This window comes from Labeo rohita, chromosome 9 (genome assembly GCF_022985175.1).
Source record: "Labeo rohita strain BAU-BD-2019 chromosome 9, IGBB_LRoh.1.0, whole genome shotgun sequence".
In the NCBI taxonomy this organism is placed as follows: domain Eukaryota; kingdom Metazoa; phylum Chordata; class Actinopteri; order Cypriniformes; family Cyprinidae; genus Labeo; species Labeo rohita.
In genome coordinates, this window is record NC_066877.1 from 16026662 (window position 1) to 16045798 (window position 19137).

General features: G+C 35.9%; 2 protein-coding genes across 2 annotated transcripts; one reads left to right on the forward strand and one right to left on the reverse strand.

The window, feature by feature from the left end:
- Nucleotides 1–81: 81 nt before the first annotated feature.
- Nucleotides 82–6602, forward strand: dhrs12 (dehydrogenase/reductase (SDR family) member 12). Its single transcript, XM_051118966.1, has 10 exons — nucleotides 82–239; nucleotides 368–501; nucleotides 704–786; nucleotides 866–958; nucleotides 1345–1426; nucleotides 1671–1732; nucleotides 2835–2939; nucleotides 3245–3335; nucleotides 3450–3587; nucleotides 3694–6602. Exons 1-10 carry the CDS (start codon nucleotides 184–186, stop codon nucleotides 3804–3806), a joined length of 957 nt encoding a protein of 318 aa, XP_050974923.1. The 5' UTR covers nucleotides 82–183; the 3' UTR covers nucleotides 3807–6602.
- Nucleotides 6603–6935: 333 nt separating this feature from the next.
- Nucleotides 6936–18745, reverse strand: wdfy2 (WD repeat and FYVE domain containing 2). Its single transcript, XM_051118965.1, has 12 exons — nucleotides 18354–18745; nucleotides 14657–14724; nucleotides 14239–14312; nucleotides 14069–14123; nucleotides 13407–13557; nucleotides 11014–11126; nucleotides 9742–9868; nucleotides 9538–9643; nucleotides 9327–9428; nucleotides 7376–7506; nucleotides 7192–7300; nucleotides 6936–7104 (listed from the first exon to the last, which is right to left on the reverse strand). Exons 1-12 carry the CDS (start codon nucleotides 18488–18490, stop codon nucleotides 7075–7077), a joined length of 1203 nt encoding a protein of 400 aa, XP_050974922.1. The 5' UTR covers nucleotides 18491–18745; the 3' UTR covers nucleotides 6936–7074.
- Between the last annotated feature and the right edge of the window lie 392 nt (nucleotides 18746–19137).

Consider the following 19137-nt stretch of genomic DNA (forward strand, 5'->3'; position numbering starts at 1 on the left):
GTGTTTGTCGTTTTATTAAGCGCAAGTGTAGCAAAAGGATCTGCACATGCGTGTTATAACCCGCGCTTACAACACATTCAACACGTGATCTGTTATTAAACGCCACAGGGGCGTGGCTCTGATTTCCAACGTGCTAGTATGTTATGACACCGCTCTTCAGTGCGAACGAGTGAAATCGTAACGATGTCTCTGTACCGAAACACAATCTGGCTCCTGAAGGGTCTACAGGAATATACGAAGTAAGTCATCATCAGTGTATGTTTCATTTCAGCTTGCTTATCGCTTTGATAAGCACAAGTCATACGCGTTCATTTACCATCCAAAGTTTCTGAAGTGCACTAGTTAAAATCTCATTAATCCTCGTAAGGGGCGGTTATGAGGCAGCGGCGAGGCGCTTCAACGAGGCGGATCTGGAGGTGAATGTGAGCGGTCGCTCGTTCATCATCACCGGAGCGAACAGCGGCATCGGTAAAGCCACCGCCTGCGAAATCGCCAAAAGAGGTGAGAAAACATGGCTTTGTCAATTCAGATGCTTCTAGTTATAGTTGTTCGTTTAATAACTGGTCAACTTGGAAGATCTTGTACATTCCTTCAAAACCCTGTTATGACATTTAGGTAAAAGTTTAACCAACAAAATGGATGCAACAGTGACTCCTACTGGTAAATTATGTGCAGTGCTATAAAAAAAAAAACATATCTTCAGGTGGGACAGTACATCTGGTGTGCAGAAACGAAGATCGTGCAAAGGAAGCAAAAAACGACATTGTGGAGCAAAGTAAAAATGAGGTATATTTTCATAAGTACATTTATATAAATCAACTCTTAAAACAACTTTAGTCTGAGTTTGTCTCTCATTTGCTTTCAGAATGTCCATGTTCACCTAGTTGACATGTCCAACCCCAAGAAAGTGTGGGAGTTTGCTAGTGGATTCTCTCAGAATCACAATCTACATGTTCTGGTAAATGTATTCCAGGTTCAAGTCAAATTAACCTTTAATAATAAGCCGAAAAAATAAGCCGCGAACAGCTGTGCAAGAAAAACTTCAGTAATGCACATGGATATTTCTGTTATAACATGGTGGTAGCTGCACTAAGACAAAATTGTTTAATTGTACACAGTAGCTTATTCTTCATTGTTCTAAATTATTCTAAATAATATGAGAAGAAACATATTTAATCATCCCCCAAGTAACATTTTATTAGTAACATGGCACATTTAATGTACAATCATGTCTTGTTTATGGTCATTTTATGACTGCTTTGACTGTTTTGTATATTGTTATGTTGTCTCTGCTTGTATAATTCAGCCTATTGTCTTTTATATTCATGTGATTTATTACCGTAGATCAATAATGCGGGTTGCATGGTCAATCAGAGAGAACTGACTGAGGATGGCCTGGAGAAAAACTTTGCGACAAACACACTAGGTAGGAAAGTTAAATCATATTTTCTGATCTGACGTTGATCGTATGTTAAGATTTTTCCAATATGGTCAACAAAGTATGAGCTTTTATTGCATTATTTGTTTTTGCGTGTTTTATAATATTGAGGTACAAAGGTGAGAGGCCACCCCTTACCTATAGAACGTTTTTAGTGCCACCTCTTAAAATCAAGGGATAAGAAGAGATAAGAGTGGCTAGTTGGCAAACTCATCTTGTGTGTGTTTTGCAGGGACATATATACTGACAACAGCACTGATTCCCACACTGAAGAAGTCAGAGAATCCTAGAGTGGTGAGTGTGAAGAAATGCATCCTAAAGAATAGTGTAATAAACACATGCTGTTTGCCAAAAAGGATAGTGCCACTATATATTTCTGTGTTTCCAAACACAATTACACAGCGTTAAAGGAGAAGTTCAATTCTAGAACAAAAATTTACAGATAAGATACAGATTCAGGTGTGAAGAAATTATGTTTCTTGAGGAAAACATTTCGGGAATGTTATCCGTATAGTGGACTTCTATGGTGCCCGCGAGGTTGAACTTTCCAAATGCAGTTTAAATGCAGCTTCAAAGGGCTCGAAACAATCCCAGGCAAGGAAGAAGGGTCTTATCTAGCGAAACAATGGGTTATTTTTTTAAAAAAATAAAAAATTTAAATTTATATACTTTTAACCTCAAATGCTCGACTTGTCTAGCTCTGCGTGTGCTCTGTGTATTCCGGTTCAAGAGAGTTAGGGTATGTTAAAAAACTCCCATCTTATTTTCTTTTCCAACTTCAAAATCATCCTACGTCGCCGTTTGATCTTCTTTGCACGTTCACTTTGTAAACATTGGGTCGGTACTTCTGCAGTGATGGAGGATGATATTTGAAATTAGAGGAGAAAATGAGATGGCTGGGATCATTTAGAGCCCTTTGAAGCTGCATTTAAACTGCATTTTGGAAGTTGAAACTCAAGGGCACCATAGAAGTCCACTGTATAGAGAACATTTCTGAAATGTTTTCATCAAAAAACATAATTTCTGTACGACTTAAGAAAGAAAGACATGAACATCTTGGATGACAAGGGGGTGAGTAAATTATCTGTACAATTTTGTTCAGGAAGTGAACTTCTTTAACAGAAATGCATGACTATAGTAGCATGTTTATGAATGTTAAAACAACTTTCCCAAAACGTTATTATTATTGTTATTATTATTTAATTATTTTAAAATAATTTTTGTTTTGATTTCATTTTATTATTTTAATAATTATTTTTATTAGTAATAAAGTTGATGAGAAAGACAATTTTAAAAATAAATTATTTTGTTTATTATTATTTTTGTGTGTCTGTTTATTTCAATTGTTTATTTTATTTTATAATTATTTTGTAGTAATTATAGTGTTTTATTACAGATTACTGTGTCATCTGGTGGGATGTTGGTTCAGAAGTTAAATATAGAGGACCTTCAGTTTGAGAAAGGCTCTTTTGATGGCACCATGGCCTATGCACAAAACAAGGTACTACTATAAACTGTAAACGTACATTATAAATCTGTCTGTTCAGTAAAAACTTTGCTCTGCAGCTTGCATTTTATATGTATATGACTGTTTTAATGGCTTACCAATCCAGTCCAGCATTCACTCTTAAAAATAATAGGACAATACAGTGCCACAGATTCCAGCAGCATCACCACTCTGCCTTTGTTACATTGTCTATTATAATTGTGATTGTGGTAAGCTTTTTAACAGTCATGCAACCTTATTTACTGTCCTGTTTTTAGTAAAGATTCTGGTTATTCAGTGTTAACTGTGACCTTTCTCAGAGGCAACAGGTGATCATGACAGAACAATGGGCAGCTCAGCACAAAGAAATCCACTTCTCATCCATGCACCCAGGCTGGGCAGACACCCCAGGTGTGCAGCGTGTCTGTTTACTGTACATCAGCTGCAAGTAAATTTCATGATTGATACAGGAATTTACAATCTCAGTCACTAAGATATTATTTTGTGCTTTTGTTCTGTCCACAGCTGTGAGGTCATCAATGCCAGATTTTTATGAGAAAATGAAGAATAAACTCCGTACTGAAGCGCAAGGTGCCGACACAGTGGTGTGGCTGGCCATATCAGATGTCGCCAGCAGACAGCCCAGTGGCCTCTTCTTCCAAGGTCAAGCATTTTTATAAAATGTGAACATGTCTTTGATATTACAGACTAAAGCTCTTTTTAATATGTACCTAATTTTGACTTCCTTCTCAAACTGATTCAACTGCAGACAGAAAAGCAGTTTCTATGCATCTGCCTCTGGCCTTCTCCAGATCTTCTTCAGCTGAAGACCAGCAGCTCATGAGCAAACTGGAGGAGCTCACTGTGAAATTCAAGTGTTAAACGGTTGGGTTAGTGGCCAAATCCACAGAAGCCTTCATTGTGTAATATTGAATACTCATGAATACTATAACAAAACAACCTTAAATGTTTACAATATTTCAAACCTAATGTACACACTCCTAAAAATGTTTGTTATACTAGTTTGAGGCAAGAACTAGTATATCAACAACTAGTACATCGACTTCTGCAATGGCAGTTTTTATGAGTTTCTCAACTTGCAAGGCAAGGCAAGGCAAGTTTATTTATATAGCACATTTCATACGCAAAGGTAATTCAAAGTGCTTTACATAAAAGGCAGTAGAATAATCATAAAAACAAAAATCACAACAATAAAACAAAAAAAATTAAAAACTTTTAAAATTATTTAAAATTTGATTTAAAATAAATTTAAGGCCATTAAAAAATGGAAAAAGGTTATACACTAGTGCAATCAGTTCGGACGTAGCACAGTGCTCATTCAGTAAATGCACAGCTAAACAGATGAGTTTTGAGTCTAGATTTAAATGTAGCTAATGTTTTAGCACATTTGATCTCTTCTGGAAGCTGATTCCAACTTTGCCTTGTTTTGTGTGAACCCAGTCTTACCTCTAACATGAATGTTAAAGCTGCTGAAGCTAAATAAATAGAACAACCACAAAGATTTGATTTTGTATGCTTGATGAATAAGACAACTGTTGCTGCATGAAAATAACAGGTTATTTTATTCATAAATTTAAATATGCTATACTAAAACAACAGCAACAAATGAACTGACATCAAGACCAGTGTTGGGGGTAGTGCATTACAAGTTACGCAATTAGAGTTACGTAATCAGATTACTTTTTTCAAGTAACTTGTAACGCATTAATTTTTGATTTACAGGAACATATTTGAGTTACTTTTTCAAATAAGTAACGAACGACAGTTACTTTGTTTTCCATTTATTGAGCTGACAGCTTTGGGGGTAGTGCATTACAAGTAACACGAGTTATGTAATCGGATTACTTTTTTCAAGTAACTAGTAAAGTAACGCATTACTTTTTAATTAGATTTTTAATTTGATTATAAAAGAAATATCATTTATATGTTTAATCCCATTTTATTAACCAATGTCTTTGCTGCTGACCTGCGATGATCCAATTCAACCATACAAGCACAAAAGCAAAAATGACTTTAGTTAAACATCACATTTTTGTTTCATTGCTGAAATAAGTGTTGGGCCTTTTTCTCCTGCATTCTATTCTTCATGCAATTTGTTTGATCTGCGGCCTCTACTGTACAGACATGAATTTACATTTCCTTCATCCTTTCACTTTTGGGCTTTTACATTTGCCAAAAATAGAATTTGGTATATTAAAAAATATACAAAAAATATATATTCTATATATATATATATATATATAAATATACAAAAATATATATTCTCAACAGCTGTCTGAAAACATGCTCTGCAGCACTACCAGTAACTTGTATTCCAATTAAACAATAAATGTGAAGATAAATAAATATGAAGAAATATTATAGAGCTGCTTCTTATACACAGTTGATTTTACTAGCTCATTATTAACTAAAAATGACTGTTTTTTTTTTTTTTTAATTTTTTTTTTTTTGTCATTTTGTTGCAACTGACGTGATTCTTAATTAAATATAATATTAATATTAATTGAACAATTAATCTCTTTGTCTCAGCATTTTAGGAAATTATTTTGTTTGCATTTTTATTAACATCTATTTTCTGACTTTTTTCTGAACAATTGATAAAATTCAAATTGGCAGTTGGTAGACTTAAACCAAAGGGTTTTAAAATTGTTTATATTTATAGAATTAAAGAGCCATGACAAACAGTAAAAGAATCCCAGTGTTGCTTCAGTCACAAAAACAAGACTTTTAATTCAAAACGCATAAAGACTTATGTCCAGTTATCATCATTTACACTACTGTTCTAAGGTCTGGGGTCAGTAAGATTTTTTTTTTCTTGAAAGAAAGTAATACTTTTATTCAGCAAGGATCCGTAAATGTTACAACAGAATAGTAAATGCTGTTTCTTCATCAAAGAATCCTGCTAAATTTTTTGAATTCCACAAAAATATAAAGCAGCACTTATTATTTTCATTACATGACATTCATTACATATGCTTTTTTGAACACTAGATCATCATATTAGGATGATTTCTGAAGGATCATATGACACTGAAGACTGAAATAATGGCTGCTGAAAATTCAGCTTTGCTTTCAAAGGAATACATTTAAATATACTCAAATAGAAAACAGTTCTTTTACATTTTTACTGTATTTCTGATCAAATAAAAACAAATTGTTTAAATTGCTTCTTTCAAAAACACAAAAAAATCTTGCTGATCCCAAACCTTTAAATAGCAGTGTACTTTAAAACTTTAGTCAGATTGGTCCTTTCTAAAAAGCTAATAGGCAATATAAGCTCCAGATTTGGAATTACACAATTACAAATTAAACCATCTTTATTTTGTGCCATTCCTGCTGTTTTATCTATCTTTACCTGGTGACCATTCAGCTGTAATGTTTTATCCACTGCGGCTTTACAGTGAGCTATTAAAATGTTGAATTTTTGTTTAAACCACCACCATAATATTTTCTGATCCAATGAAAAAATGAAATACTGTGACTCTTACTTACATTAATGAGATGTCTATGAAACATCAGCTTTAATAAGATCAAACACAATATTATTACAATGAAGCATTATTGAATTTTACCCTGTGTAAACAACAACATTTGTGATTATGTACATCTTAAATCTTCCAAATAAATTTCCTGGTAATAAAATACCAGTAAAACGAAGTGCTTACATTTTAAAGAGTCAAATAGATGACAAAGAGGCAATTCCAGGATGCCAAGACCACTGATTGAGGTGCGGTAAAGGCACTTGAATATCAAACCGTTCCATGCTTTGATGCAATATTACGAGGATTCATTTGTGTTTGGGATAAGACATAAGATGACAGAATGAGTGTGAAGAGTTTTACAGACAACGTAACAACACTGGTTTATGTCAATATAAACAACCTGAACTAAGCAGATTTAGACTGGACAGTATTTACACAATTGTTCCCATAATTCACATGGCATGCACAAATACATACAAATGCACATGCTCGTTTCAATATCATGATATCCTTGAGTTTTTCCCTCCATGAAATGAAGCTGCCCATGGAAAGTGATCTGAAGTCTGAACATTCTCCACAAACACATGGCTCTCAGTTCAGGTTCAGCACTGATTCGTAGTTCCCGCTTGCAGACGACAGAGGAATTCTCATGATACCACTGGAGTCATGTCCCATAGCTGAATGTAAGCACACCACAGATATTAAAACAATTCAATCTCTTCATCAAACAGTCCACTCACATTAGAATGAGAACAGTTACTGACCTTAATGATCTTGTCTGTCCCGGAGGTGAGCAGCCAGCCCCTGGTTGGTTCATACTGCATATGTACGATGCTGTGCTTACTGTCATGGAATGTTGCAGTGGGCGCCCGTCTGAACAAAAAGAAAGCTTTGGGTGATTCTACCATTTAAGAGACTTAAAACTCAAGACGAGTAAATTTGACTTACTCCTCATCTGTAATGGAGTCGTGACAGCTGTCACAAACTCGCACCTCAAACTCAAATCCCATTAGAGGAATAGTGGAACGTTTAGAGGAGCACTTTCCACACACAGCCTGGCCACACTTCCTACAGTGATGCTGGGAAAGAGCAAAATCAAGCTGCTTAATGTGATATTAAAATGTGGGCTGAAGGCTGCAAACTTAATCAGTAGCACTTAAAGGATTAGTTCATTCTAGATTTTAAATTTCCTGATAATTTACTCACCCCATGTCATCCAAGATGTTCATGTCTTTCTTCTTTCTCAGTCAAAAGGAAATTAGGGTTTTTGAGGAAAACATTCCAGTATTTTTCTCCATATAGTGGACTTTATTGGGATCAGTGTCCACATTGCAGTTTAAATGCAACTTCAAAGGGCTCTACACAATCACAGATGAGGAATAAGGATCTTATCTAGTAAAACGACCTGTCATTTTCTAAAAAAAGAAAAAAAAAAAATTCATATACTTTTTAACCACAAATGTTTAGCTCTGCGATGCACGTCTATGACTTCACGCATTACATAATCACGAAGGAAAGGGCACACATGGTTAGTTCTTCATCTGTGTACTCCGTTCTAAAAACGTAGGGTAGGGCGCAAAACTCCATCTCATTTTCTCCTCAAACTTCGAAATCGTTCAGCATTCTTATTTTACCTTTTTTTTGTAGATTGTTTGACTTTCTTTGCATGTTCACTTTGTAAACACTGGGTCAGTACTTCTGCCTATGTCACGGATGACCTTTCCGACATGACTACGTAACGAAGTCATAGGCGCGCATCGCAGAGCTAGAGCAAGATGAGCATTTATGTTTAAAAAGTAAATTATTTTTTTTTACAAAATAACCGATCGTTTTACTTGATAAGACCCTTCTTCCTCAACTGGGATCGTGTAGAGCCCTTTCCAATCTCCATTGAAGTCCACTCTATGGAAAACAATCCTGTGATGTTTTCCTAAGAAGCCTTAATTTCTTTTGGACTGAAAAAAGAAAGACATGTGCATCTTGGAAGACAAAAATATTGATTAACGGAGAAGTTCAGTTCCAGAACAAAAACTTACAGATAATGTACTCACCCCCTTGTCATCCAAGATGTTCATGTTTTTCTTTCTTCAGTCATAAAGAAATTATGTTTTTTGAGGAAAACATTTCAGCATTTTTCTCCATATAATGGACTGATATGGTGCCCCGAGTTTGAACTTCCAAAATGCAGTTTAAATGTGGCTTCAAACGATTCAAAATGCGGTTGTAAATGATCCCAGCCGAGGAAGAAGGGTCTTATCTAGTGAAACTATCCATATTTTCTTTAAAAAAATAACATTTAATGCTCTCCCTGAACTCTGTGTATTCTGGCTCAAGACAGTTAGGGTATGTCGAAAAACTCCAATCATATTTTCTGCTTCAACTTCAAAAATCATTTCAAAATCATCCTACATCACTGCAGAAGTTCCGACTCAGTCTTTGCAAAGTGAACATGCAAAAAAGATCAAACACCCTTAACAAAAAAGGTAAAACAGCAATATAGGATGATTTTGAAGTTGAGAGAGAACATAAGATGGAAGTTTTTCGACATACCCTAACTGTCATGAACAAGAACAAAAACAGAGTCCAGGCAGAGTAAGACAATACAAGCATTTGACATTAAAAAGTGTATAAATTGTATTATTTTTATGAAAATAACCAATCGTTTCGCTAGATAAGACCCTTCTTCCTCGGCTGGGATCGTTTACAATCGCATTTAAACTGCAACATAGAAGTCCACTATATGGAGAAAAATGCTGACATGTTTTCCTCAAAAAACATTATTTCTTTACGACTGAAGAAAGAAAGACATGAACATCTTGGATGACAAGGGGGTGAGTACATTATCTGTAAATCTTTGTTCTGGAAGTGGACTTCTCCTTTAATGAATTGTCAACTGTACCTGTCGCAGGCCAATTTTCTTACTGTCCCACATCTGTTTAAAATTCCAGAAGAATGGCTGTTCACACTTCTGACACGAGTCACTGTCAAGCCACTCAGGAGTCTGAGACACAGAACAGATGAAGACATGCTGAAACTATGTAAACACATATGTAACTTACATAAATACCACACATCTTATTGACCGAGGCAATCCCTTTTGTATCTCTTACCTCTTGTCGTGTGACGTCCATATTCCAGATAACTATTCCTCCATCCGAGCCACAGGAAATGAGCTGGCGCGTGTGAGGAGCGTAACACAAACCCTGCACTTTATCACTGTCGCACACACACAAACAATCATATATTAGGACCTGACAAGCATGTTTTGCTTATTCTCATATCTTAAATACATGACAACAATGTATCAGTCCTACTTGTGTCCCTGCAGCTCAATGGCTGTTCCTTTACGGCCTCCAATGTCCCACATGATGATTGAATGATCAGAACTACCAGAGAATAAAACCCTCTGCACAGGATCCCAACAGAGGGCTGTGACATTGCCTGCATACATAAACACACACATAGCCACTGTTAAAAATTTCAGGGTCAGGAATAGTGCAAGTAAAGGACTACTTGTTTCCATCACACAATATTTTGCAGATGTATACATAAGATTAACATCTTTGTGTATCCTGAGGTTATGAGGACTTTTAAGGAGGGAAAAATAATACTTTTTTCTTCCAAGCCATCAGGGGACGCCATCCACACTAGAACGATTGGAGGAGGTCATTTAAATTGTTAACCCATGATACACTTAAAACTTGTTTGTGGGTTAATTTGCTTGTTTGTTCTGACAAACTGCTTTCCCTTATTGTCATGTTAATGATTAATGTATCAATCTGTTTTTGCTTACTAGGATGCTTGTATTTTTTTTTTTATTTACCTGCTTCAAGTTCTCAAATGTATGTGTGTGTGAATCTCTATATTTAGATTCAGTAGACCATCTAACAGCAAAATGTATCTAAGCTAATTGTGAAGAGTGTATGGAATTAGTTTTCTCCAGAGTTTAAATTTCCTTGTAATTTACCCACCCCTGTCATTCAAGATGTTCATGTCTTTCTTTCACCAGTTGAAAAGAAAAATGAGGGTTTTTGAGGAAAACATTTCTGGATTTTACTCCATTGGGATCAATGCAGCTTCAAAGGGCTCTACATGATCCCAGCCAAGGATTAAGGCTCTTGCGTAGCAAAACGATCTGTCATTTTTTTTAAAAACATAAAAATGTATGAACTTTTTAACCACAAATGCTTGTCTTGTGTCTCGCATTGATTAGTCATGTTGAAAAGGTCATGCGGGACGTAGGCGGAAATATTGACCCAGTGTTTACAAAGCGAACATGCAAAGAAAGTCAAAAGCCCTTTACAAAAAACAATGTTGGAAGATTTTGAAGTTGGAGAAGACACTTCTTCGGCTGGCTTTGTGTAGAGCCCTTTGAAGCTGCATTGAAACTGGAATTTTGACTTTTAACCCCTTGAAGTCCACTATGTGGAGAAAAGTCCTGAGATGTTTTCCTCAAAAACCTTAATTTCTTTTTGACTGAACAAAGAAAGACATGAACATCTTAGATGACATAAGGGTTAGTAAATTATGGAGAAATTTTAATTCAGGATTGGACGAATCCTTTAATGTGCTGTTTGTGTACGCACCTGTGTGGCCTTTAAAGGTGGTGACAAGGCTGCAGTTGTCCTGCTCCAGCTTTAGGATTGTCACTTGACCGGAATGATCTCCAACGAAGGCATGCCTGGTCTCCACATCAAATCTTACACAGATTGTCAAGAAGCCAATGCTACAAAACGTCTGACCCCCTCCTGAATCTAATCTATTTACACGATTGTAATAAGATGCATCAAAAGGAATTATTATTGATTATATTAATATATAAGATGTTTTAAAGGAGTAGTTCACTTTCAGAACAAAAATTTACAGATAATGTACTCATCCCCTTGTCATCCAAGATGTTTGTGTCTGTCTTTCTTTAGTCATAGGTTGAAAAACTCCTGCCCAACTCCCTCCCTACCCTAACTGTATTGAACCGGAAAAAAAGTTCACACAGACCTAGAGAAGATTTTGAGAATAAAAAGTATGTACATTTATTTATTTATTTATTTATTTTTTTTTTTTTTTAGAAAATAACCAATTGTTTCGCTAGATAAGACCCTTCTTCCTTGGCAGGGATCATTTAGAGCCCCTTGAAGCCACATGTAAACTGCATTTTGGAAGTTCAAACTCAGGGGCACCATAGAAGTCCACTACATGGAGAGAAATCTCGAAATGTTTTCCTCAAAAAACATAATTTCTTTACGACTGAAGAAAGAAAGACATGAACATCTTGGATGACAATGGGGGTGAGTACATTATCTGTAATTTTTTTTTTTTCTGGAATGAACTTCTCCTATAATTTAACCAAAAACAAAATGTAATACAATTTTGTATAATTTTGGTTACTTAACTTAGATAAATTAAACCAGTCTTAGTTTTCAAAGTCAAAGATTTTTTGGCAACACCCCTTAACATTTTAGTCAAACTAATTTTGCATACTGTTACTCAAGCCTAATTTTTATTCATGGTGAAATATGTCCATACTGATGATGTTAATATATGCTGTGTGCATGAAACAGACACTGACACAATCAAAATGAGTCATCAGAGAAGCAATTTCGGGTTCCTGAAATTTCGGTGCATCACTACATTACAACACATTTATAAATTTGCGTATTCCTACAGTATTTAAAAAGTTCATCCAAACATAAAAATTCGGCCATCATGTACTCACCCTCATGTTTTTTAAAACCTGTTTGACTTTCTTTCATCTGCATAACATAAAAGGAGAAATTTTGAAGAATGTTGGTAACCAAACAGTTTCGATGAGCATTGATTTCCATTGTTTGAACAATAAACAAACAAAAATGGACACATTTCTTAAAATAACTTTACAGAAAAAAAGTCATACATGTCTGGAACAACATGAGGGCGAGTAAAGAACAGAATTTCCATTATCCATTTATCAAATTATATTTGCAATATAAATTATATAGGATGCAAACTTCACTTTTACATGTTGTTTGAACATTAATGTGTGTTGGCAGTGTATGTACAAATCTACCGTATAATGATAAAAATCCATGCAGTGGTTTTTAATTAGTCTGTAAAAATAATATCCCCTTTTTCAAATCGAGCCATTCTCAGATGCCTGTCATTGTGGCGTCACACCCACAGAGGCCGCTCCCACAATACTTGATTGACATGAGCGTCTTACGGACCTACCATGACTGACCTCCATTGTTTCGATGCCGGTGCAGGTATGTAAGTTAGATAAGAATATCTCCGACTGAGCGATTGAGGTGTTGTGTTGCTGGATGTAATAATGAATATAGTGGTCGTCATTTACTCCCGACATCTGAGTCCCTGAAGATGCAGTGAATTACGTTTGTTTGTGAAGGGAATGCGCCACCCGATCTACATAAATGCGCCTATGTTCGCGCAAATCATTCGTGATCCAGCTTCACCTACAGCAGAAGTGAGTATAAGGTTTTTTTATGAATCTCTGAAATCACCTTTCCTAATAACGTGCTAGTTAGCAAGTTTCGCGGCTAAATGCGCTAAATGCGGCTAAAGTAAACAGGCTCCTCTCTCCATAGAGAGAAGAGAGGGGCGGGGCCAGCAGAGCTCATTTGCATTTAAAGGAACAATTCCTCAGAATGGGACGATTTTGCAAAGCTCATTTTGACAAGGTAAAAAGGGTGTTGTTTTACACAACTATTGAGAATATTTAACCAAAGCATATTATAGACTTTTTTAAGACCCTGAAGAATCATATCAACTTGAAAAATGAGCATCTGATGACCCCTTTAACATTTAATTAAATCATTGGTGTTTTAGTTTTTATGATTTCAAAGATGAGCAGTAATTTAAGGAAGCTTATGTGCTATAATAAAGCAAAAGTAAATTCAGTCAAATTGAGCAATCTGAAAATACTGAGAGTGACAATGACTGATTTCTGACTTTATATTTCATATAAACTTATGAATAAGTAGGATACTGTAGTCCAGACACCCATGCTGTGGTCCGGTATGTGCCCAGCTGCTGTCCGCTCTCTGAGCAGTGCCATGTAAAGCTCTTGTCCTGACCTGTGCTTAGAACCCACTCCATCTCTAAAACAAACAGCACCACAGTCACGCCACCCTGATGAGCTAACACAAACAAAAGACAAGACACAATGAGCAAAGCAAGGAGCGATCACTTTACCACATTCAAAAACAACCAATTATGCTCTCACATATAATAAATAAATAAATAAGGCAGCAGAAAGTCAAATAACGACAGAGGTTGGATTTCAGAAACTAATGAGCAAACGGAAACCACAGCACGTACTATACTTAATGTTTATACTCTGTGTATGTATTTTTATACATAATAGTATGAGTTATCTTTGTAGGAAGCATTATATAACCTATGTGTTTAAAAAAGGCCATTTTCATTTCAAATACCATACTTGAGTTACTTAAAATAGAATCCTAAAAACAAAAAAGAAAAAAAAAAAAGTAGATTGTATCAACAAAATAAAATTATTTTCACAGAGTAGAAATATTACTTTATCTGCCATCTCAAGTGACAGGGAAAGATAGACTGTAATGCTTAAACATGTTCATATTGCTTATGTTAACAACTTTAATTGTGTGGATTGCCGTACTTGTGACTCACCCTGATATGTTCGTGCAGGAGTCATTTGGTTGTAGTCCTCCGATAAGACAAACTCCTGGTAAGAGAAACGCCTGGCTTAATTAGGCTTAAGAATATATATGAGAACCTGCTAATGACATATTACGCCATAGAAAACAGGTGTGTTTAAGAATAATGTTTAATTAACATACCGACACACTGCCATTTTCCAATCCTACAGAGATCCTCCTTGTCTCTGGGTTAAATGACATACATGAACACGCCACTGCAACATAATACAAAGACAGTGAGTATGAGAATCTATCCAACAAAAATCAATCAATCAGCATTTGACTATAAACAAATATCATGTACTGAGAGCCAGTGACCTCTTAGTCAAAGTCTACAATAGTTAACTAGAAAGCAAGCAAAAAATGACAACACTACTGAGAAATGAAACTCCTGTCTGAACGGGAAAACAAGCTGAAGTTCATGTCCATACTGGTTTCACTTCACTCTTTGATTTTTGTAGTAAAATTCTTGAAGTTATGTGGTTGCATGTCTTATAATGTTCTGATCTATGTTGCTCTCAGAAAGCTGCATAGGAACAGTGTTGGTCTGAGGACTCACCTGGCATTGTGTGATAGACACTGGGCCAGTACTGACCACTGTCCCTCTTCAACCACACACGGATTGTCCTAAAACAAATTAAAATAAATAATTACATACAATACATTATAATCTTGATCATAAAATGTATTTAACAGATACTTCCTAACCAAAGTGGCATGCAATACAGTGCATAAATTACCAGGACGCACATCTAAGAATACATGTCATTGGCTAAGACAAGTCCTAATCACCTTATCGCCCAACATAATAAGACCTCAAACTAAATCTGGATGGCAAGTTAAAAACGTAGCCAGGATCTGGGTACTCAAAATCGTCGGCCTAGGACAAAATGGTGTGCCATATGTATTATAGATCATATATATTAAGTGAAGAAAGGGTTTTGGCTTTGCTTTGACAAATCTCTAAAACAAAAATTATGACTTTCAAATAAAATTGTTGAGCTTTTAAGAGATTAATATAATTTAGAACATTTAATATTGTGTATTTTTTGTATATAAAAACATAAGAGACATATCTACCTAGAGAGACATACAGTTGAGGTTAAAAGTTTACATACACCTTGCAGAATCTAAAAAAAAGTTAATTATTTATACAAACTACATGTTTTTTTTTTATTTAGTACTGACCAGAATAAGATATTTCACATAAAAGACGTTTCTATATAGTCCACAAGAGAAAATAATAGCTGAATTTATAAAAATGACCCTGTTCAAAAGTTTACTAGTTGTTCTGTTTGTCCGTAACAGTTAAACTGGCCACTGTTCTTCAGAAAAAAAAATTCAGGACCCACAATTTTTTTTGGTTTTTCAGCATTTTTGTGTATTTGAACCCTTTCCAGCAATGACTGTATGATGTTGAGATCCATCTGTTCACACTGAGGACAACTGAGGAACTCATATACAACTATTACAATAAGTTCAAATGCTCACTGATGCTTCAGAAGGAAACACAATGCATTAAGAACTGGGGGTGTAAACTTTTTGAATTTGAAGATCAGGGTAAGTTTAACTTATTTTGTCTTCTGGGAAACATGTAAGTATCTTCTGTAGCTTCTGAAGCTTCTGATATTTAGGTAAAATAAGAAAAATCTTCATTCTGTTCAAAAGTTTACACCCCTGGATCTTAATGCATTGGTTTTCCTTCTGGAGCATCATTAAGCATTTAAACCTTCTGTAATAGTTACATCTGAGTCCCTCAGTTGTCCTCAATGTGAAAAGATGGATCATAAAATCATACAGTCATTGTTGGAAAGGGTTCAAATACACAAAAATGCTGAAAAACCAAGGAATTCATGGGACCTGAGCAATTTTTTTAAGAACAGTGGGCAGTTTAACTGTTCAGGACAAACAAAGGACTCATGAACAATTATCACTAAACAAAAAAACACAGCTGTGGATCATTCAGGTAACAACACAGTATTAAAGGGGTCATCGGATGCCCATTTTCCACAAGTTGATATGATTTTTTAGGGTCTTAATGAAAAGTCTATAATATACTTTGGTTAAAAATTCTCAGTGGTAGTGTAAAACAACACCCTTTTTACCTTGCCAAAATCAGCTCTGCAAAAATTATCTAATTCTGGTCGAGGCTGCTTTAAATGCAAATGAGCTCTGCTGGCCCCGCCCCTCCCTTGTCTCTGTGGAGAAACGAGCCTGTTTACTTTAGCCACATTTAGCCGCATTTAGCCGCGTTTAGCCGCTAAACTTGCTAACTAGCACTTCATTAGGAAAGGCGATCACAAAGATTCATAAAAAAACCCTTATTCTCACTTCTGCTGTAAGTGAAGCTGGATCACGAATGATTTGCGCAAACATAGACAGATATATGTAGATCGGGAGGCACATTCCCTTCACAAACAAACGTAACCTACTGCATCTTCAGCGGCTCAGATGTCGGGAGTAAATGAAGACCACTATGTTCATTATTACATCCAGCAACACAACACCTCAATAGCTCAATCAGAGATATTCTTGTCTAACTTACATCCCTGCTCCATCATCAAAACAAAGAGGGCGGACTGATCTGAGGTAAGACGCTCATGTCAATCAACTATCGTGGGAGCGGGCTCTGTCGGTGCGACGCCACACCAACAGGCATCTGAGAATGGCTCGATTTATAAAAGGGGATATTATTTTTACAGATTCATTAAAAACCACTGCATAGATTTTTATCATTATAGGGTAGATTTGTACATACACTGCCAACACACATTAATGTTCAAAGAACATGCAAAAGTGAACTCAGCATCCGATGACCCCTTTAAGTATCAAGTGTGTGTAAACAAGGTCATTTTTATAAATTATTTCTCTTGTGGACAATATGTAAACATCTTTTATGTGAAATATCCTATTCATGTCAATACTAAATAAAAAAAATTACATGTATTTTCTATGATCCATCTTATTATGGTAAAATAATTAACACAGTCTGCAATTTCGACCTCAATTGTATGTCTCTAAACCGCTTTTTACTCACTAACACTTTAACCACAGCAAGTCTTTGCTATTTTCACCCAGTCACATGTAAATCATATGTAAAATAAACTATTACACTTCCTCACACAGCACTACATACTAAATAACGTCTGAGATCTGTTCCTGGTTGCAGTTGTTGTCATTGGTCTGACGTTGACATGAACTCTGGTGCTCTTTTAGAGTTTTTATTTGCATGAACAGAAGGTGTGCTTGCAAAGCCAATCATATGACACTTATTACTCATGACTTTGAGCTGGGAAACAGTTTAGTTGGAATTGAAGTACTGAAATAGTAATTACATACAACCTACATATTTATAGAGAGACCGAGAGAGACAGAGAGAGAGAAATAGAGACACTGCTCTCTTTTGTAGCCTATTTCTGGATGTTACATGTTTATGCCAGTAGGTGACGACAAGTGTATTACTTGATTAAGTTTGCCAGCCTGCAAATCCACCAAGAGACTCTATATTCATTTAACAATAATAACCTAATAAATTTCGAGCTTCAATAAAATACCCTATGTGATTGTATTTGTGCACTCTCATTGATCATTTTTACGCATACGTAATGCTTCTGCATTTTCCTCTCGAGATTTACTGAAATGTCCCTCATTCTTAAACATGTTTGTTCAGGCAGTTTGAGACGCCTCGTTCAATTCTGCGAATCTCTTTTAGATGTAAATCAGCGATTCAGTAAAGCGCGTATTTGTTCAGTAGATTACTAATGAAATACTTAACAACCCGGAGCTGAATGCTTTCTATTCGTTTTTCAGCTTTTGAAGGCAGGAAAAGGTAGTCACGCGCTTCAAATGGGACGCTTGAGTGAACGAAATTGACGAAAACGATTCTTTTAAAAACATCAATTCGGTGACGAACTATGAAGCACTCGGATAAGATCCGCAGGCAAACCCTTGCGCAAACGAAGCTTGATAGCAGGGGCTTATTGAATATTAAAGCCTCGTTATTATTATCCTCCATCTGCACTCTCAATGTGAGGATTATTACACTTCAGTCCTGCGAATATCGTTTATTAAACCAAAACAAAAAAGGATAAATGTGTCTACTATGTGCTCATCGACTATGCATGTCACATGTATTTTATATTACGAGTTATTTATTATTGTGCAGGTGCTGCTTATAACACTAATGTACACATAATGTGTTTTGAATATATTCTGCATTGTAATTGTTGTGGGTTCGTAATCATACGTGGGCTGACCTGTCTTGAGATACGCTTATAACCCCGTCCTCTTTGGGGATGATCACAGCCGTGTTCACCACATCTTGGAAACCCTCGATTTTACTCAACAGGACGGGCTTTCGTGTCTGCGGACGCGGGTGAATCTCTGCCGCCATGGCGCTGTAGTTTCTCCGTCACCTGAAGCCTCTCTCGGCAGCATAACAAGCTGAGCGCAGGTCGATTATTAGACCTGCAGACGGACAGGGATGCTGCAGGTCAGCTGATTACCTCTCACAGCCTGTTCTGGTTACAGTCAAACACGATCTCTATGCTGTGTTTGCTAAAGACACGCGCGTGTTCTGATCTCGCTATGCGCGTACACAGACGATCCGACTTTCAAATGAATCGCAGATGCATGCGTTTGCGAAGTGCAGTGTTGACTACGACGAATACCACATTCGCAGAACCGGAAGTTGAACGTCATTTCTTTTTCCATTTCATTGACATCTGTACATGAACAATGGTTCATTGCACCAACTTTTGTATAATTGTGCTATTGTTCAATTAAAGCAATTCAATTAATCATTTATGTTAGGTTAAGTCTACATTGTTTTCTTTTTCTCTCTTTTTTAATGAATACTTTGTTGTTAACAATAAAACCACAGTGTAAATTTATATTTAGACCTTATCATGTGCAGACAGACATCACAGCACTATTATAGGTTCTCTCAGCTTTACAAAAAAGCCAAGCTAAATGTTGTTATCCCTTACTAGTTTAGTTTTTTACTAATTTTATGTCCTTTATTAGTTTTATAATTTTTTA

What these genes read in the sequence shown, in the direction of transcription:
- dhrs12 (XM_051118966.1), top strand. Translation starts at nt 184, where the DNA reads ATGTCTCTGTACCGAAACACAATCTGGCTCCTGAAGGGTCTACAGGAA. An exon ending in TGGAGCAAAGTAAAAATGAG is followed by an intron (nt 787 to 865) that starts GTATATTTTCAT and finishes ATTTGCTTTCAG; the next exon opens with AATGTCCATGTTCACCTAGT. An exon ending in CTTTGCGACAAACACACTAG is followed by an intron (nt 1,427 to 1,670) that starts GTAGGAAAGTTA and finishes TGTGTTTTGCAG; the next exon opens with GGACATATATACTGACAACA.
- wdfy2 (XM_051118965.1), bottom strand. Translation starts at nt 18,490, where the DNA reads ATGGCGGCAGAGATTCACCCGCGTCCGCAGACACGAAAGCCCGTCCTG. An exon ending in TGTCTATCACACAATGCCAG is followed by an intron (nt 14,313 to 14,656) that starts GTGAGTCCTCAG and finishes ATTATGTTGCAG; the next exon opens with TGGCGTGTTCATGTATGTCA. An exon ending in TGGACGTCACACGACAAGAG is followed by an intron (nt 9,429 to 9,537) that starts GTAAGAGATACA and finishes TCTGTGTCTCAG; the next exon opens with ACTCCTGAGTGGCTTGACAG.